Raw genomic sequence first — 21,461 nt, forward strand, 5'->3', positions numbered from 1 at the left:
TTCTGAAAGGCTAAGAGAATGGGAGTTCTTTATGTTTACACAAACATTGCCCATCCTCCCAAACATAACAATTCCAAAACAAGCAATGTTTTCTAACTTTCTGCAAGATTTAATCTTCATACTTGCCTTTAGCTCCCGTTCTTGCAAAAAAGAGGATGAAGTCACCAGCATCTCTGTCAGTGCTCTTATCCTGTCTTGCTGCTCTTTCTGAACAGAATTCTTCTCTTCCAAGAGTTGTGCTAACTGATCTTTGGTTTGAGAATGTGATGAAACCTAAAACAGAAGATACCAATGCTGCTTATCAAATGGAAACTTTGGTTCTGCAAGGAAATAAATACGAAGAATTTGTGGAAAGATAACCTAGGAAACATTATCTATGGTATGGTAAGGTGTCCAAAGAAAAAGAGGATATTTTTGACTTCTTCAGATGGAGATCATAGAAAGATCAGTTACTTTCTAAGTCAAGACAAATGTCCAGTGGATCAACACCTTCCAGCTTCCCAGTGTCCCCAACAAAGAGGAAAATTTAAAAATTAAAGCCACTAGAGGAGAAATAAAAAGAGTTAGCTACAGATTACTAAAACATAAGAAGCTTCTCCCTTCCTTTGTGGCTGTCAGGAACCCACAAGTTTTGGAGTTCTACTAAATAACTCTGTCCAGCTTCTTCACTGGTTCTTAGAATTTCTGTTCAGATTGTACTCCTGCTATCCCTAGATGCATTTTTTTCAGTTTTTCCTAATACTTTTGTCAGATTCAACTGAAATTAGCATCTAAACATACATAATGAATCATTGGTTCTCTTGGAAGGCAATGAAGTTAAGAGTTTGAAAGTTTGTGACATGTACCATTCCTATGAATCCTATGGGTTTTTAGAACAGGAACACTTTCAAGGGGCACGCTTTCAGATGGATTTGGCCTGGAAACACCCCCCCCCCACACACACACTTCATTTAGACTAGGCAACTTACTTCTTCCAGTTGGCGTTTCAAATCTTCTATTTCCTTACGGTATCTCTTTAGAAGAGCATCATCATCAAGAACTTCATTGACTTTCGGGGTATTCTTCATATTTTTAGCTGTACTAGCAAACTAGAAGAGACAAGATATGTAGAGAAGGCCAGTAATATAAAAAAATCAGTATATTTTTTTTAAATCTTGTTTGATCCATAAATTGAAAACATATTATTCTTACTGTATATTTCTACTCTAATGTATATTTCTTTCTTTATGAAGATTCCCCCCCCATAGCACTTTGTGTAAACAAAATTGAGAAATAGGTAAAAACCATGGGAGGCTACTTCTGCTGCTTGATGATTTACTATGCAAGACTTCCAAGAAAGGGTCAGTCAATAGTTCATCAGACTAATTCATAGACTGGCCCTGGAATGCCACAAATTCTTACCCGGCACACTCTTAAGTTTAGGTCTATGTATGAACAGATCCTGTACAGAGCTCTGATACCCCAATACTTTTTAGCTATCTGTCTCTAAGGAGGAGCAGTTCACTTCTACAAGCTTTCAGAAACGGTTTGTAGTGAGGCTGATGTTGGAAGGTAAACAAAAATGCAACAAATCAACAAAAAAAGTAGAATATACTCACATTTTTCCACATAGCACAAAATATAAAAAATAATCATAAGAATACCTGTGGTACATAATTTTGAAGTGATAACTGCCCTTTGCCCTTTTCTGCTTGCGATTATCCATACCCAAAATGTTATTTTAGCAAACACATAGCACAACAATTGGGGAGAATATATAAAAATAATCATAAAAATAACCGTGGCACATAATTTTGAAGCGATAACTGCCCTTTGCACTTTTCTGCTTGTGATTATCCATACCCAAAATGTTCTTTTAGCAGGAACATTTAAAAATTACCTGCAGCGTGCTAAGAGTTTCTTCCAACGATGCTGGTGTAATTGTACATATGATAACAGTCTTAGCATTTCCACCCAAAGAGTTCTGAAGAATTCTTGTTAGCTTACTGTCCCTGTAGTTTATAAAGCCTCTGGTGCAAGGGGATGAGAGAAAGAAGAATAAAATATTATGGCTAAGGCTGAGGGAAAATTGGTTCAACAGCCAACTCATTATCTTTAGACAAAGTGAGAACACTAATCAGCGCAATAATAAAACGATCTAGATGAAAAAATGCGAAAAGAGGCATGTTAAAAATTGAAGTTGGAAAAGGGGAGATTCAGAGCTCATCAACTTTTTGCTGCTCCAATTGAAACAGGAATTGTTTTTTTCTTACCCAGACTGATCGTCACAAAGTTTCTTGATAACCTGGCCCAAGATGAAGAGGCTCCGGTTAATATTACACCCTTCTTTAAGTCGAATTCCTAAGAACATACATAAAAAGCACCATTTCAGTCGCTGCTGTATCAATTTAAGGCATCATAAATTGGTTCTTATTTTAAGGCCACATGAAGAGTTGTACTGAATCAAATATACAGCCCACACAGTCCAGTAGATTTAAAAAAACAAGTAACCAAATGGATCCTTTTTGAAGCCTACAAGAAAGTAGGAGTGAATGCAATTCTCCATTCAGATTCTTCAACAATTGGAATTAGGAAGTATGGACCTCAACAATAAAGATGACATAGCCACCACAACTGGGAGCCCTTAACAGGCCTGCACACCATGAATTTGTCTAGTTTCCTTTTAAACTTGTCCTTTCTGATAGCAGGGCATTAATAGTTTAGGATATCTAACCTTTAATGATTGCAGAAGTGAGAACATAATCTAGCACAGATTAAAAATATCTGTATTGTGATTTTATTCTTACATTTCTAGCCAACAATGGCTGTTTAAGTTGATGCAGATATAACATTACAGTTGCTAGTGATCAGTATGTGCCCTCTATTAAGAGCCATTCATTTAGGAATGGACAATTATGTGTAATCTCTTTATTCCCACATGATTACACTTACAAGTAGTCCTTGACTTATGACAATTGAGCCCAAAATTTCTGGTGCTAAGTGTGACATTTGTTAAGTGAATTTTGCCCCATTTTACAACCTTTCTTGTCACCGTTAAGTGAATCACTGCAATTGTTAAGTTAGTAACATGATTGTGAAGTGAATCTGGCTTCTCCCTTGACTTTGCTTGTCAGAAGGTGGTAAAAGGTGATCACATGACCCAGGACACTGCAACCGTCATAAATATGAGTCAGTTGCCAAGCATCTGAATTTTGATTATGTCCCCATGGGGATGCTGCAATGGTCGTAAGTAAAAAATGGTCATAAGTCACTTTTTTCAGAGCCTTTGTAACTTTGAAAGGTCACTAAATGAACTGTTATAAGTCAAGGACTACCTGTAATTCAAAACAGGAGTTTCTCTGGAAGAATCTTTTTACTTTAGAGAGTGTGGAGAAAACAAATGGAGAATTCTAATGTATGATTATGCCAGTCTAAGGATGTCCTTTGAAGATGGCAGGATATGAATGTAGTCTACTTAAGACAGAGTTCCCCAGCCTTTTAGGCACCAGGGACCAGTTCTGTGGAGAGAGATTTTTCCGCGGTCCAGAGGGGGCGTAGTTTTATGTGCTGCCTGCATCTTGTGGTTGAGGCTTTGCTTGTTTGTGCGGACCGATTGCTGGCATGCCGCAGCCCGGTACCGGTCCATGGACCAGGGGTTGGGGACCCCCGACTTAAGACAATAAGTTAAGAACTTACTATAGAATTACAGAAAATCCTCACTGAAGAGTAAACACATACCTTCAGCCCCTGTTTGGCTAGCTCTTTCACTTCCTGCCAGATCTACAAAATTCTGAAAAATAGAGACAGAATTTGTTATGCTTAGTTTTATTTAAACTATTTTGCTGAAGAGCACAATCAAATATTAGAACTGATGAGTCAAACTTACTGAAATTCAGAAAGCAAGCATTACACAGTGCTCCCAAGTTTAGCTTATAAAATATAAGCTAAATATAAAAAAGCAAGCATTACACAGTGCTCCCAAGTTTAGCTTATGATCACACTTACTCAAATCACTTTCAAGCGAACACTGAGACACAAACTGTTCTTTAGAATATACAAAGACCCACTTGATTTAAAATAATAGCAAACTTTACTGGCTACAGTGTATATATTTTCTTTCACACATGTGCACTCATACATACTTAACCACATCCTCAATTAGTTTGGCAGGCACCAGCCAGAGAGACGGAAGTCGCCAAGTCTGGGTCCAGAGGCGACAAAGAGTGGGTGGGCTTGAGGACCCATTTTATCCCCCCAAGTCCTTGCTTTGTTCTGGTAGCTGTTGATGGGGAAGGTTTTCCCATGTGCTCAGGCCCAATTTCTTTTGTCTGATTCAGGTGACATTTTTTGTTTCTTTAACAACTTGGTTGTTTCTTAACTACGGTACTTCTCCCGAGAGAGCTTTTTCCAGCTTTTGTCCGCCATGCTTCTATGCCATCATCATCATTAGGTATGGCGGCTTCAGCCTTGTCTTACACGAACTTCCTGTCACTTTTTTTAATATAAACAATTTGATGGGATGCATTTTAGAAATTTATTAGCCTATCCAGTCTGAATATAAATCAGAACATAACTGTTACTTAATGTTTATAAAGTTACACCAGCGTACTATCATATCCCACTTATTATAACCCATGTGCCATCTTACAAATAACTCACCAAATGAGAAACCATTACAGCTCCTTCATAACTTGAGCCAGAAGTATGCTTTTCTTTACTTTCAATGATCTTTTTAAAAAAAAGATATCATGAACCAGATTTAACAACATTTTTATACATTAGAGAACAAAGCTAGACAAAAATTAAAATGAAATCACACATCATATTAATTTTAGTACACTGTGTGTACCAGGTCAATTTCCCCTACCTTAAGGGACAGGAGGCAGCTTTTCCTAGCCTGACACCATTCAAAAACCATGTTGTCTCAATTCAACTGAATGAAGCTATTTGTAGCATAAGGTTCCCCATAAGGGATTGTATTTATTGGTTCCTACTTATTGTTAGAAGATAAAGCCCTACCAAAGTCTGAAGAAGGAGGCTAAGGGGAGATATGATATGAATACTATTAGCAGGAATGTGGATTGATTCTTCAGAGTGATAGGACAAGAACCAATGGATGAAAGCTTTACACAGAGAGAACCAAACTCAAAATAATGAAGAACTTCCTGACCTTGAGAGCTATCAATCAATTGAACAAACTGCTTCCTAGAATTAAGGGTGTTTTCTGTCAGTGTAGTTTTCAAGCAAAACTGAATAGCCATTTGTCTGGGAACAGGATTTCTAGTTTGGCCAAATAAAAATAAAGAACATGCTCCTCAAAATCACCAAGCGAGCATTAAATTTATCACCATAAATTCTAAAACCTCTTCATCAGACTTGTGGCCTTATTTGCCCTACAGGAGTCACTAAAAATTGAAAGGCCTCAATCTATATGGTCTTCGGCCCAGGTTTCTTTACTTGGTGGAAGATATGTGCCATTCAATCTTTTGTATAATGTGCTTATTTAGTAGCTGCATGGCAGATGCTGCTGAACACTGCGGCATGAACTAAATGAAACCAGGAACATAGCAATCACTTACCATTCTAAAAATTGTATGAGAACGGCTGCTTCTTTCATTCATTTTCGTCTCACCATAGTGTCTGTTTTCTGTTTAGAAGAAAAATTAGATACAGATTATTCTTATACCTAGTCTTCTCTTCTGACTTATTCTCGTTTCCCATAAAATAGAGCTCAACAAATGGTGCCTACAAACACATCTGACTCCCCTTCCCCACCTACCATACCCACTAAACTTCTACACAGCCTCCAAGTTGCCTTCCAACTTTGTTATTTTGTTAGAAATGAAAGAAGAAATAACCCCTCCAATTTTGCACCTCTTTTCTGGGAACTTTCACAGCAGTTCTTTATTTTCCCTCAAAGAGCGGAAGAACATCCCACTCCCACTGTGAACAGGGGTAGCAGCACAGCAAGTTCCTCATCTTTCATTTTCAAGGAAAGGGCTAAAATGTACTACAATACCAATGGCTATTTCAGCATAGTGGTTTCATTTGCATGTGTGCCTGAGGGATGGAGAAAGAAAGTTATATAGGAGCCCTGGTGGCACACTACTGAGAATGCAGTATTGCAGGCAAACTCTGACCACATTCTGGAGTTCGGTCCTGATGGACTCAAGATTGACTCAGCCTTCCATCTTTCAGAGGTCGGTAAAATGAGGACCCAGATTGTTGGGGGCAATATGCTGACTCTGTAAACCACTTAGGGCTGTAAATCACTATGGAGTGGTATATAAGTCTAAGTGCTATAAGTTTATATATGAACATACATGCGTATGTTGCCCATGTGGACAAGAAAGATAGATTGTGTGTATGGAGGAATATCCATCTGCAGGGAGGAGACAATAAAGAAAAGTGTATTGAAGATGGTATGTATTCATTTGCAGATACAGAGGCCAGACTTTTAACAGATCTAGAAATCTGAGATTTACATATAATGCTCGGTGTGTTTAAACCACTATCAGATAGCAAATCTTACTTTCTCCTTTCTTTAGCCAGGTCATGACCTCCTCTGGAGAAACCACTACTTCTTCATTCAGATCTTCAACATAGATTGTCCTCTACAAGAGAATGAAACATTCGGTTATTATTATACCAATCAACATTCTTTATCAGTTGTGAGTATTGTGCCTTGTACTTGCACACATAATTGGGCTCAATGGCTCAACCATGAACAAAACCTCAGAAAATCCTGGCCAGCCCAGGAACAATCTAGAGTAGTTGAGACTAGCAAGGGAGTGGCTACAATGGGAAAGCTTGCTGGAGAGCAGCACTAGAAGTGTGGATTTGTCCAGCTTCATGTACTTACATTGATGTCTTCACGAACCACTAATGACTTCTTTTTCCTAATGTTACTGCATAGCAAGTCTTGTATAGTTTCGTTATGAATTTCCATGTATGATATACGGAGTAGGAATTCCCTATCTGGAATCTAAAAGTTATAAGATATTATATTCATCAATAAGTTTGAAGACAACTTGCTCCACAGATACATTTTTATTGTCAATGCCATTAATCATAAATCATTCCTATTTGCATCCCTAGCCATGCTTTATTACTCGTTAGATTACAACTCTAATTACATCAAGTCATCTTTGTCAACGATGATGAAAGTCCAACATCAGAGGACTCATGGTTAAAGAAAGGCAAATTTATACATTGATAACACAGTCTTCTTCATAAGAATTTTCTGATCAAAAAGTCTTTTAATTCAACTTGTGACAGTCCCAAGAATGTGCTCCCCTAGATGCTGAACTTAAATGCTACTATTTTTATGTGACTAAAAAACTTGGTGAAAGAAGCTTGTAGCTGTTATTTTGAATTTTAAAACCATATAGGTAGTCCTTGACTTGCGACCACTCAAAATTACAACACTTTAAAAAAAATGACTTATGACCATTCTCACACTTACAACCATTGCAGCATCATTATTATCCCGGTACTTGGCAATTGGCAGTTTATAATAGGGGGGTCACATGATCACTATCTGCGATATTCCCAGTCAACGTCTGACAAGCAAAGTCAATGAGGAAAGCCAAATTTGCTTACCAACTGCAGCAAAAAAGGTCACAAAATCATAGGCAACTCATTTAATTGCCTTGCTTAGCAATGGAAGTTCCAGCCCCAATTACGGTTGTAGGTCAAGGACAACTGTATTGTGGGCGTTCATGCAAAATTATTTTCCAGGTATGGCTAGTTATATCTGAAAGCAAACCAATGACTTTACTCCACATTTCTTTCGCTAACCTTCCAATATGATCACTATGACTCCAACTCTTTGTGAGCAAATGAGCACCCTTTCCAATGAGAGTTCTGAGCATATTGTAGTTTGAATTTGGCCCTGGCAGCCCCCCTTGATATACCCCCAGCCTCTCTTCCACAATAAGCCTCTGTGCACACTGTAGCTTGGGACAAATGGCCAGAGCTTTACACAGAAGCCTCTCTGATTACGCCCTTAAAAGATATACAAGTAATGTTAAATCAAAAGAACATTCACAGCTTCTACAATGGACTCGGGAAAGTTGCTTTGAACTCAGCATATTTTTTGCATGGAGCTGGGAAACCAGAGGGAGGGACTCTCTGATAACCCTCCACTCATTTTTCTTGTAGCCTCTGGGATGGCAACCATGAGATACAGCCTATAAAATGCCGGCATGAGAAGTTAGGAACTCACAGCTGCAGTTTCAATACCAGTCATATTTATTTATGCAAAAGCATTAGTTAGCTGAAATATAAACATGAAGTAGAATCACTTACTCTGCAGATAGTATTGAAGACATTATTAATTGCCATGGGTAAGATACCTGGACTATCTTTGGTACCCAATATTGTGTACGTTTTGCCTGAAGCTGTCTGACCGTAAGCAAAAATAGTCCCTAAAAATAAACAGAATGATTAGTTCAAATGAATAGCCACATGCAGAAATATGCACAAGGATGATTATTTAAAGTACCATTATATCCTTGAACCGCTGACTTGATAATAGGAGCTGTCACACCTTGGTAGACTTCTTTTGTACTACTTTCAGAGTGGAANTGGCCTAGGGAGGATTTTTAAACTGGGTTTTTTAGAAATTTTAATTATCACAACATAAAAATTTTGGTTTTAATTTGGTTTTATTCGGTGGGGTGTGTGGGTCTTTCTTTGTTTTAATAATGTTGTGAGCCGCCCTGAGTCCTTCGGGAGAAGGGCGGGATATAAATTGAAATAATAATAATAATAATAATAATAATAAGTTTGAAGACAACTTGCTCCACAGATACATTTTTTATTGTCAATGCCATTAATCATAAAGCATTCCTATTTGCATTCCCAGCCATGCTTTATTACTCGTTAGATTACAACTCTAATTACATCAAGTCATCTTTGTCAGCGATGATGAAAGTCCAACATCAGAGGACTCATGGTTAAAGAAAGGCAAATTTATACATTGATAACACAGTCTTCTTCATAAGAATTTTCTGATCAAAAAGTCTTTTAATTCAACTTGTGACAGTCCCAAGAATGTGCTCCCCTAGATGCTGAACTTAAACGCTACTATTTTTATGTGACTAAAAAACTTGGTGAAAGAAGCTTGTAGCTGTTATTTTGAATTTTAAAATCATATAGGTAGTCCTTGACTTGTGACCACTCAAAATTACAACACTTTAAAAAGATTACTTATGACCATTCTCACACAATCATTGCAGCATCATTATTATCCTGGTGCTTGGCAATTGGCAGTTTACAATGGGGGTCACATGATCACTATCTGCGATATTCCCAGTCAGCTTCTGACAAGCAAAGTCAATGAGGAAAGCCAAATTTGCTTACCAACTGCAGCAAAAAAAGGTCACAAAATCATAGGCGACTCATTTAACTGCCTTGCTTAGCAATGGAAGTTCCAGCCCCAATTATGATTGTAGGTCAAGGACAACCTGTATTGTGGGCATTCGTGCAAAATTATTTTCCAGGTATGGCTAGTTACATCTGAAAGCAAACCAATGACTTTGCTCCACATTTCTTTAGCTAGCCTTCCAATATGATCACTATGACTCCAACTCTTTGTGAGCAGATGAGCACCCTTTCCAATGAGAGTTCTGAGCATATTGTAGTTTGAATTTGGCTCTGGCAGCCCCCCTTGATATACCCCCAAGCCTCTCTTCCACAATAAGCCTCTGTGCACATTGTAGCTTGGGACAAATGGCCAGAGCTTTACACAGAAGCCTCTCTGATTACGCGCTTAAAAGATATACAAGTAATATTAAATCAAAAGAACATTCACAGCTTCTACAATGGGCTCTGAAAAGTTGCTTTGAACTCAGCATATGTTTTGCATGGAGCTGGGAAACCAGAGGGAGGGACTCTCTGATAACCCTCCATTCATTTTTCTTGTAGCCTCTGGGATGGCAATCACGAGATACAGCCTGTAAAATGCCGGCATGAGAAGTTAGGAACTCACAGCTGCAGTTTCAATACCAGTCATATTTATTTCTGCAAAAGCATTGGTTAGCTGAAATATAAACATGAAGTAGAATCACTTACTCTGCAGATAGTATTGAAGACATTATTAATTGCCATGGGTAAGATACCTGGACTATCTTTGGTACCCAATATTGTGTATGTTTTGCCTGAAGCTGTCTGACCGTAAGCAAAAATAGTCCCTAAAAATAAACAGAATGATTAGTTCAAATGAATAGCCACATGCAGAAATATGCACAAGGATGATTATTTAAAGTACCATTATATCCTTGAACCGCTGACTTGATAATAGGAGCTGTCACACCTTGGTAGACTTCTTTTGTACTACTTTCAGAGTGGAACACACGATCTTCAAAAGAAAGCAAAAAGTTTAATTTGTAAATACTGTGCCCAGTCCCTGAAAATCATCAGACTAATACAGGTACTCCCTGATTTACAACCATTCATTTAGTGACTATTTGAAGTTACAATGACACTGAAAAAAGCAACTTGCGATCATTTTTCACATGACCATTGCCGCATCCCTTGGATCAGAATTTGGACACTTTGACAACTGACTAATATTTACAATAGTTGCAGTGTCCTGGGGTCATGTGATCACCTTTTGTGATCTTGTAATGAGCAAAGTCAATCGGGAAGCCAGATTCACTTCAAAATCATGTTATTAACGTAACTGCAACGATTTACTTAACTGTGGCGAGAAAGGTCGTAAAATGGAGCAAAACTCACTTGTCTTCCTTAAAAACAAATTTTGGGCTCAATTGTGGTCGTAAGACAAGGACTACTAGTACTTTGTAAACTGAAGCAGCTTTGCACACTCAGCTTTTCAAAGCCAATTGCTTGAGGATGTATTATGCCAACAATGAGCAACAATTGTGAATGGCCTATATAATAGGTATTAGCATTTGTATACTTATTTGGTTTATGCTAATCATAGGTATTATCCTTAATACAGTATTACATTTAATGATTATAGTTTTTTATTCTGAATATAACCTGGGAAATGGACTGCATTCATCTTTCTGAGGACAAATGAAAATGTATGAAAATTCACCAGAGACAGAACAAAAATTGAGATCAGAAAATTTCCAGAAAAGGAACTACTGAAAAATGAAATCAGTTTGAGAGCAGAAAAACTGAAAAAGCGATAAAAACTTAAAGTACAGGAAAATCTCATTTGTAATTTAAAAAAATTGCTGAAAATAGAACAACAGAGCAGCAATCTTAACAGTTATAATGTTTAGTGGCAAAACTCAAGACAGAAAACTAGGTCGCTAAGCAAGGAGAAAAGTAACAAATGTATCACCAAAATGATGGCCTCTATAAAAATCTACCATATTCCAAGAATGGAATTTTCTCTACTGATGTTTAAGCATCAGTAGAGAAAATTACTCACCTTTTGATTAATTAACTTTTTGTCTCACCTTTATTTTTGTCATCAGTAGGCAAACCTATTGCTCCTATCTATCTACCAATCTTTTCTCCACAATGACAATGCTGTGAGATGGGTTGGGCTAAGAAAAGTGACAACCCACTGACACCCAAACAACTATTGTGCCCAAGTCAAGTCTAGAGCTCATAGTTTCCTGGTTTTTAGGGCTAATAGATCCAAAAAACAGCTACTTCTTGGAGGTAAAAATTAAAGGTAATATAGAATGTAGCATGAACACAAGTAACAGAAGGTATAACAGTGCATGCAGTGCAACTAAACAAGTCAAAATATTATTATTCATCCTTACATTTACAAGAAACATTGTTCTAGGCATAGAAAGAAGAGTGACATACTCCCTTCATTCCTTCCTTTAGCCACCAGAGAAACAGACTAGGTTAGATTACCAAAACAATGAATTGTATTCAATGCATCTCCTAAAAATAATCAGTATGCATTTGCTGTACACATATAAAATGCATAAAGATCAGGAGGGTTAGTTACTAAATTTAGTATGGCATTTTTAATTAATCAAGACATTCCATTTATAAATTCTATTACTTTACTATATTACCATAGTAATATAGTACTAGGTATATATTATATACTAACGTATAGTATATAGTATAATTACTACAGTAATTAGTACATTACTATACTCATGCTGAAAATCACACAAATACTCATTTCAGGAGTTATCAAAGCTTACCAAAGACAAATGACCTGGTTCCATCTATTTGTGATACAATACAGTCTTCACTTTTCCATGAAACCTGTCCTTTTTCATCAAGGTCTTCATTTTCTCTTAAAGAACGAATCAGGGTTTTCAGGTCAGTAGATTATTTCAGGAATAAAGAGAAACCTTTCCCCTTAAACTGATATGCCCCTTAATGGGCTTTAAGTTGGTGGATCTCACTCTGGTACAAGGTTTGTAGTTTCTGACATCAAAATATCTGGAAAACGCATACTAAGCTCTAAGCTGGTGTGTAAACTAACATGAGAAATAGTATACAGAGTTACGTTTTAACCAATTATAAATGGGAATAATAACAAGTCTGTGTCCATTCTTAGTAACCAGATAGATTTTCTCCATAATGAGTGCATTTCAGACAGAGAAGCATTTTCAGGAAAACTTGATAGAACAGATAGGTTAGACCTGAATCCAAATCATGCAGATCATAGTTAATATTAAACATTTCATCATACTGACCCCCGGAAGGGGAATAGGGGTGGGGCTTATTCCCTCCCTATATACTGGATAAAGCCAGTTCCTTCCTTCTGTCTCTCCCTCTGCTTAACTTACTTTTATAAGCTCCGTACTACAAGGGAAAATTGGAAATGAGAATCCTACAAATGCTACATTGAATTAGAGGAAAAGCAGGCTACAAAACTGACGATCAAAGACCCCGAAACAGCAAATAAAAAAGGCAACCAGCGATAATCTACATCTAATATAACAAAATAAAATCACCTTGCAATTAGTGGCCGCACTCTCACGCAAACGGTAACACCACCTTCCTCCATTTTGCTTCGCTTCTTAGGACTTTCCTTTTTTAAATTGAGCTTCAGTATTTGAATTTTCTCTCAGGTCTCTTCTGATTGGTCGGTTGGTGAGGCAAGAACCATTTCCGCCCAAGGTGGACTGAACCATTATTTCACAGAGGGTTGTAGTAAAGGGCGAATGGATCCAAGCTCTCGAGGGGTGGTAAGGAAGGAAAGGGATGTAATTAATCATTATATGAGAAGTCATTATTGCACGGATTCCGATCACTTTTCTTCCTGAAGTGTGAAAAATTAGCATATATAATACGATATATATATATATATCGTATTATTTTCCTTTACAAAAAAAGCGGCAGTAGTGATAGGGTTAAAAAGGCGGGCCTTAGGAGGAAGAAACGGGAAGGTGGATGCTGATTGGCTGAGTGAGTCCTTATGTTAACCTCTGCAAAATGAGAGGGCTTTAGATGGTTTTCAGGGCGGGAGAGTTGAGTCTGGGAAAAGCCGCTTTCGTCTCGTAGACCAGAAAACAACGAGAGTCTGCCAAGAAGTCCGAGGGACTCCAGCCGATTGTCTTTCAATCTGCTCCAGTTTTGGGGTTGATTCAGATAGTGTCCCCACTTCCTCTGTCAGTTGCCAATTTACAAATAATGGCTGTGTTAACTGATCATGCCTAGCTATGGTCAGTATATCATTGTTTGCTAAACCAAACTTCTGGGATTGCGCGTTGCAGAGAACCAGAAGGCCAAATAAGTTACATCAGCATAACGGGTCAAATTGAAATGCTGTTGTAGTTAGATGTGTAATCCGAAGTAACCTTGTAACAAAATAAATTTTTTTTTAACTTGGCTATGATTGTCTATTGCGTCTGGTTAAAAAGGCAAGGATTTATACGTTCAAGAGGACGAGCTTGGAACATAAGGCAAAAATTTTGTGTAAAATGTTTTCTTTGGAATTATATGGCCTTACATCTCATATTTGTGAAAAACTGGCTTATGAACATACAATATCACCATTTTATTGCATCTGGTTTAAAGCAAGGTTTGTGAGTTAGATTATTTTAAGATTGCCATGAGTTCCATATTTAAGGATTTGTTTCCTTATTGAAATAAAAATTAAGCTATTAAGAAACATTGCTCTTTTTTGTCTTGGTGATATATTGCAACTGCTGGAAACGAATTTAATTCAAAATTGAGATTTGTTGCTATTCCATACTGCTTTTTAAAAAAATGCTATTTCAGAGTTTTATTTTTAATTTACTCATCAAAAGTACTACAAATAATGTATTATACAATAGTGTTTATCAGAATACAGTTGTAGAAAAGTTTATCCTTAACAAAAACTATTATAACAGTATTTTGAGCTTAATCATCCTCATCTTCGTCTTCCTCCTCCTCCATTTCTTCCATTTCTTCTGCTTCCAGTGCCTCCTCTTGTGCAGCCTTGAGTGCCATCTCTTCTTCCACAGTTGGATCAAGTGTTTCAGTGACTTCAGGCCCAATAATATATTCGCTCTGCACTGGGGGTGGCAATGAAGGGTTGAAATTTTCTGGACTGTATTTGTGACCCCAGCCAACGTAAATGTTATCAAATTTCCTAAAACAAACAGAAGACCCTAACATTATTAAAAATGCACATCTAATTAGTGATGCCTCTTTCCTCCTGTCCCCCCCCCCCAATGTATATCACTCTTTCCTGATTAAGTTGGGACTTCCAAGCCTCAGAATTTATATCCAACATGACCCTTATTTCTGGAATGTGCCAGAAAGGGAAAAACTGATCACCCATATACAGTATATCTTACCAGGTTTTCTCCTTTGCCTATTCTGTGTACATGGCAGAACATCTATTCAAATTTTCTTCAAAGAAGTCCATTCTCAAAAAGATGCATGGATTATAGCTTTAAAAATACTCAGAGTGGTATTCCTCTGCTTACACAACTGGCAGCTTATTAGCTGTCAACAAAACATGTATATTGGTGTACAACTAGTTTGGCTTTAGTGTCAACAAGTTGAGGAAAGTATGCGGAAAATGGCTTTGGGAATTCTTTGTAATTTCTTAATAATTCATCCAGGCTAAGTCACATGCCTGGGAAGGAGACTTAAAACAAAGGTGTGTTTCTTCCATTGAGATTCATTGGAGATTTTTTTTTTCTGGATTTTTTCTTCACACCCTCAATTCAGATTCACATGTTTTTAAAAATCTAACCTTTCTTTAGCCAGCTTCATACCAAATTTGGTCCCACTGTTCAGTTTTCAGAAGGTGGTTGTGCTGGTGAAGGCAAGGCAATAATTCCAATCACTTTATATAATTTATTCCCTGCATTATGTTCAGTTGGGGGGGTTAGACTGGAGGAGTTGGCCCCATTAGATATAATAGACCAGGAAATGCACTCCACAGGAAGACTAAGTTACTTTTAATGAGATTGGCTGAAATAGCAGAATTTTGTATGTCTGCATTGTACCTCCTTTTAGTTCAATGAATTAGGAAGGTGTTTGCTGAATAATTCCAAATATTATCTGGTTATTGTGGACTTTTAGGAAATGTTTCATCCCCTTTTGCTCAGGCAACAGCTTCTGCATATCTCTGTCAAAGTCATCTTCCTTGCTCTCTACCTTAACCTATATGGATTTACTGGAGTTTTTTTCCTGAACTTTTTTCTTTGTAGACACTGGCTGGATGCAACCTATTTTGAAGATTGGCTTCTAATTCCCACAGCAAGTTCCATCCTATTGTGTCCTGTTTTCAGAGAGTTATTTTGCGGATGGACAGAGAATGAATCCTGCGCTTCTTAATTTGTTTCTAACAGATCAATGCTACAATTGGTAGCTTGAAAAAGGAAGGATTAAAGAATGCATTGTATTATACTCATGTATACAAAATTGCTTAGCTTGATCCCAAATTTTGTTGTGGAAAAGATGAATGTTTACAGTTCTCAGTAGATGCCACTGGCTTGATTTTAGTGAAAACTCTATAAAAACAGTATCTTGTCAGTTCTCTATAAATAAGGAAATCAACCATTGATTAAGATGGAAAATAACAAAGCAGAGCTTTTATGACTGGAAACAATCAAAACATTACACTGATCCTTACTGCCTACCTTCCAATAGCAAAGGAGTATGCTCCAGGCCACAAGTTAGCTTGAAGAACCGCAAGGGCATATTGAGGAACTAAATGTGTTGAAGCTTCAGAAGACCATGGAGCGGTGCCTTGAATATCTGTTAAGAACAAATCGATTTTGGGATATCAGAACTATTTTTTTTTTTTACCAAAAAAACCTATAGTCCTGTGTGTAGAAAAATATGTTCTATTAAAAAGTTAATTATGAACCATGTGATGAGTTGATTTAACAAAATCACTCAGATGTTGACCATCATCTGCTTTCTCACTGGCCAAAACATCCATGTTCCCAAAACTGAAGAAGAAAAGACAATCAGCCAGGTGAGGTTTTTGCTGTATTACCTGCATCTTCAGAGAGTGGTGTGAGAAGAGGAGGTCCTGTTTCTTGTAACTCTTCTGGTTCTTCTGCTTTCTCTTCTTCATCCTCCTCCTCCTCCTCCTCCTCTGATTTTTGATAGGGATTAATCCAGGCACAACGCCCCTGAACCCAAAGGAACTAGAGTTAGCAAGGTCGATGATTTTTTTCATTTGCCTACACTTTTTTCATATGCCACACTTCTTTCCACTGGATGTCTCCAGTGCCTTATCTTAGCTCTCCTCAATCAGGCTTTTGCAGGATCAGTGATCTGCCTGGTATTTTAAAATCATGCCATACCTGAGTGTGTGGAACATTTTCTGGTCATATATGTATGTATGACAAATATAATTGGGAATGTTCTGATAAGCATATGAGATTTATGAAATATCTTCAATCAGGCTTCCTATTTAAAAGTGGATATATTTTTGTTATCCAGTGCCTACTGCTGGCTGGGTGACTTTGGGCTCTCTCAGCCCACCTCACCTCACAGGGTGGTGATTGGGGGGACAAAATAGGAGGCAAGAGTGTAAGGTATGTTCACCGCCTTGAGTTATACGGATAGTCCCCACTTAACAACCGCTTTTTTTAACAATTTCAAAGTTACAATGGACCCCTCCCCTCCTAGCAATTTAGGACCTAGTTCTGAAGTTTTAATGGCTGCACACATGTAGTCATTTGACCATATTTCAGGCATGCAGCAACAGGCTCACCATTATGGCTGCCTGCAGCGTTCTTCAGTCACATGACCGTGATTTATAATGTTTTTGATGTTTTCTATCGTTTTGGCTGATTTCCAGCAAAAAAACATTCATAGGAATACATTTCTTCACTTAATGATCATAGTGTTCACTTAATGATTGCTGCAAAAAAGTCAAGTCTGGTAATGTAGGTGTCTAGATTTATGACCCTCCTGATTTGTAAAGGAAATTCTGGGTTCCATTATGGCTGTAAGTCAAGGACTACTCGTATATAAAAAAAGATAATAATAATAATAATATTGCACATCCAAACATTCTTGCCTGGCTCTGAATACTATAAAAACCTAATTGTATACCTTGTGAATTACATTAAGGATAATTATGTAAAACCATCACACGGATGTATAATTATTATCCCATTGCCATCATTCTGATAATATTTTCATTGCTATAAGTTAGAGCAGAAATAGTCAATTTCCAGGAACATCAATATATATCTTATTCCAGAACTTAAATAAACTACATAGCATAGTTAAATAAAGTTAAGCTGAGTGTCCTGTCCTTATTCCCTATCACAATCTTACACCTATTTCATATTATTAACAGTGCAATGCAAGTAACAGGTGAAAGGCAGATCACATCAGTAGAAAGATCTTTATACATAAATATGGGCAGATTAGGGAACTGGTGGCTTTTTGATAATAATTTATTGTATTATTTCCAGCATTATACAATTTCTGATGCTTTTTAGAATGAATGCTTGGAGAACACAAGCCGAAAAGAGGTTATTTTGTGTTGGTTTTCTTATGTTTTTATTGAGCATGTAAAGCACTTATATTATCAAGGAGGCCACAGCCAATAAAGCTTTCCATCCTTATTCATTAATTTCAATTATGGGGAAAAAATTATGGAAGATTTTTTTTTCTGGAATGTGTAAGAAATGAAAAATTATTAGAGTTGTAATTGATAGATGCTACAGTTGTATGGGGTTTCTGAAACTTTTTTTTTTGACACCACTTAGCAACAAGTGCAAATTTTGCTAAGCATACCTGTTTTAAAATATTCTGTACGTGATGCACCCAGTTTGAAAGGGTATCCAACAACTCGGGCACAGGAATGGGTTCAAAGTCAGGATTTTCTTCATAACTGTCTCTTCCAGCTCCGCCTTCTTCTTCTTCATCTCCTTCTTCTTCTCCAAACTGATAAAACCCAAGTGGACTGACCTGTGTTGCTGCTGAAATGCGGGCGATCTGTGCCCTCAGATAATTAGTCTCATTTCCTGGGAAAGGTGGATAGCACACAATGGCAGCATCTAACTTTCCCATAAAGAACTTCTTAATTTTCCTGGCATTCACTATCTGAGTAGGAGTCACCTGGGGTAATTTTATCCAAGGTTTGCCTGGTTCATTACAAACAAAATAAGTGTATTTATTAGCACCGGTCCGATAATCTTCTTTTGGTGTTACTGGTGGTGGCTTGTAATTGGGTTTTGGTGGCTCATCTTTTTCTTCATCTTCTTCTTCATCTTCATCCCTGACCTCAATTCCTTCTTTCAGTCCTTCTTCAGCAGTTTCCTCTTCCTCTGCTTCTTCCTCTTCTTCTCCTTCACGGAATTCAACTTCAGCTACAATATAGTTGGCTTCAATACCTAACATTTTGCCCCAGAAACGACATGTCTGAATTGGATGAGTGGCAACCAGTTGTTTGAGGGCGAGGAATATATGATAGTATTCTTCTGAGCTCAAACCAATTCCAGCCTGTTCAAAATAGTAGGCTGTCTCCATTATATTTGGTAGAGGAGTTTCTGGCTAAGGGGGAAAACCTTCAGTTAGAAAGCATAATAATGGAATAGTCTTTATTGTATAATATGATTTATATATATATACTTACAACAGTTCATTTATTGACTGTTCAAGATTACAAAGGTACTGAAAAAACTGACTAATGACCGTTTTTCACACTGATGACCATTGCAGCTTCCCCATGGTCAGGTAAACAAAATTAAGATGATTGGCAACTGACTCACATTTATGATGGTTGCAGGATCCTGGTGTCATCTGATCACCTTTTGTAACCTTCTGACAAAGCAATGGGGAAGCCATATTCATTTAACAACTGGGTCACTAATTTAACAACTGTAGCGATTCACTTAACAACTGACAAGATAGGTCGTAAAATGGGGAAAATTCACTAAATGAATGTCTCACTTAGCAACAGAAAGTTTGGGTTCAGTTGTGTTGTAAGTCAAGGACTACCCATATAAGCATTTTGTCAATGCTGCTAACATTGGATGTTCCTGCTCTGACAACTAATGAAAATGCAGCCATTTTCTCTTCTCCTTTAACATGCTATTTCTTGGTTTTAGAAATCAGGTGCAGCGGGGGGGGGGTTGGGATGTAAGCTCAGCTAGCCATAATAATAACGCTGTTGTGGGAACCCAAGGACAAACTGATAACGTTTTGGCGGGCTGAGGAGCTGAGGAGAAAGCCCGTGCTTTAAGCTAATTGGGGAATGTGCTTATGACAGTTTATTGGGGGGTGGGAATTATACTTTGTTACTTTGTATCCGGGGGAAGGGAATTTAGTTTTTGGGTTCAACTATGTAGTGCCGATACTTTGTTTCCCAAATAAATGTTCTTTAAGGAAGAATTTTGCCTCGAAGTTCTTTGGATGGGTTTCATATATCGGAACCATGACACATTTATTCTTACTAGAGCAATCCCAAACACATTTATAATTTAACCCGGTGTCCTGAATTTAATAGGATTCACTCACAAGTAATACATAGCCTTGAAACTTTCCTCCCATGTAATGTTCACTGCAGTGAGTAGATCTGAAAAATTACTGTATGCAAGGCTACAATGTGGGGCTCCATCCTGAATATTTTATTGCGTTAATTGGAGTAGCAGATAATACTCCTGTCAACGCTGCAAATACTGTATATTCTTGCTTTGACAATGTGCAGAACTGTCTGGTATATATATAGTTAAACCAGCAACTAGGAAAGAGGGAGGAGCATAAGGATAGCCCGGGAGAAAGAAACCGGAAGTAAATCACATCTTTCAAGTTGATTGGAAGATGTGAACCATGACCCTACAATAAGGGAGTGGACAATGTCTGGAATGCTAGGCGTCACGGAAGAGAAGCAGTTCTAAGCATTCCTCCATGCCGTGCTGATGTACTTTAACATTAATAAAAGCTTTTAGGAGAAAACATGCCTGAAAGTCCTTTTAAGTGTTTCGTTACTCAGACACATGACAACTCCTTTTGGTCAAGCTGACCAACATGGTACAAACCTACCAAACAGTTTATGAAACTTATGATCAACCCTTGGTGCAAACCCTATTGAATAGTTGATGAAAATTATGCAGAAAATGCCACATTTATGTAATATATCTGTGAATGAATATGTATCTTCTTGAGATATACTGATACAAGTCATCCTCAACTTACAATTGTTCATTTAATGACCGTTTGAAGTTGTAACAGCATTGAACAAAGTGACTTATGACCATTTTTCACACTTATGGCCATTGTAAAATCCCCTTAGTCACATGATCAAAATTTGGATGCTTGGCAAGTGGTTCATATTTATGACGGTTGCAGTGTCCTGGGGTCATGTAACCTTCTTCTGCTACCTTCTGACAAACAAGGGCAATGGGGAAGCCAAGTTCACTTAACAACCGTGTTTCTAACTTAACAACTGCAGTGATTCACTTAACTGTGGCAAGGTCGTAAAATGGACAAAACTCACTTGACAAATGTCTCGCTTGGCAATGGAAATTTTAGGCTCAATTGTGATCATAAGTCGAGGGCTACATGTAGGAGGTTTGTCTATCTTTTGTCTATTTATTTATCCCCATTCTACAACACTAATTAAGCCTATTACCATGAAGCTCTTGGGACTGCTTTTTATTACCTACTAACATTACCCTATTTTTAACTTTGGATTATATTGGTATGTGTAGATATATTAGCCTGATTTCAAAAACAGTGGAAGGAAGGCTGAGAATAAAGACCCCAAACTACATATAATAGAGTACCTGACTCATTACAAATCTGCCTAACTAAAATCTAATGGAATCCACTTGAGAGTTCCATGTCTGCCAACAATTATTTATATAGTAAATGGAAAGATTTATTCTAAATATCAAGTATCTTGATACGGAATTCCCTTTCTCTTGAGTTATTGTTTGGAGATTATCAAGCTTCTGGATCAGTTTAAGATGTGTCTGTTTCAACAGACTTTTTGGATAACAGGAAGTGATCCATTTTTCTTTCTGAATGGCATTGTTGTTTTATGTTCAGAGACTGTTAAGGAGTTTATATTGTCTTGTACCTTATATTGCAGTTTTCTATTTTTA

The 21,461-nt window shown here is 37.4% G+C and overlaps 2 protein-coding genes across 2 annotated transcripts in view; both read right to left on the reverse strand.

Moving 5' to 3' along the window:
• Window positions 1-12,946, reverse strand: part of LOC107298896 (centromere-associated protein E) — a gene marked incomplete at its 3' end in the record, with an annotated part of 29,338 nt that extends 16,392 nt beyond the window's left edge. Inside the window, 14 exon segments of the mRNA XM_015828260.1 lie at window positions 127-273; window positions 969-1,088; window positions 1,880-2,009; window positions 2,253-2,340; window positions 3,718-3,769; window positions 4,639-4,707; window positions 5,559-5,626; window positions 6,512-6,593; window positions 6,842-6,964; window positions 10,057-10,175; window positions 10,253-10,342; window positions 12,132-12,226; window positions 12,339-12,413; window positions 12,894-12,946. Coding sequence (XP_015683746.1) covers window positions 127-273; window positions 969-1,088; window positions 1,880-2,009; window positions 2,253-2,340; window positions 3,718-3,769; window positions 4,639-4,707; window positions 5,559-5,626; window positions 6,512-6,593; window positions 6,842-6,964; window positions 10,057-10,175; window positions 10,253-10,342; window positions 12,132-12,226; window positions 12,339-12,413; window positions 12,894-12,946 — 1,311 coding nt within the window.
• Window positions 12,947-14,174: 1,228 nt separating this feature from the next.
• The window catches only part of LOC107299098 (radial spoke head protein 6 homolog A), a 12,169-nt gene continuing 4,882 nt past the window's right edge, over window positions 14,175-21,461 (reverse strand). Inside the window, exons 3-6 of the mRNA XM_015828469.1 lie at window positions 18,148-18,906; window positions 16,385-16,523; window positions 16,023-16,140; window positions 14,175-14,518 (exon numbers count right to left, since the gene is read on the reverse strand). Of these exons, the coding sequence (XP_015683955.1) occupies window positions 14,287-14,518; window positions 16,023-16,140; window positions 16,385-16,523; window positions 18,148-18,906 (1,248 nt within the window). The 3' untranslated portion in view covers window positions 14,175-14,286. The remainder of the gene's footprint in view (window positions 14,519-16,022; window positions 16,141-16,384; window positions 16,524-18,147; window positions 18,907-21,461) is intronic.

Source organism: Protobothrops mucrosquamatus, unplaced genomic scaffold (genome assembly GCF_001527695.2).
Source record: "Protobothrops mucrosquamatus isolate PMUCROS unplaced genomic scaffold, P.Mucros_1.0 scaffold_224, whole genome shotgun sequence".
NCBI lineage: Eukaryota > Metazoa > Chordata > Lepidosauria > Squamata > Viperidae > Protobothrops > Protobothrops mucrosquamatus.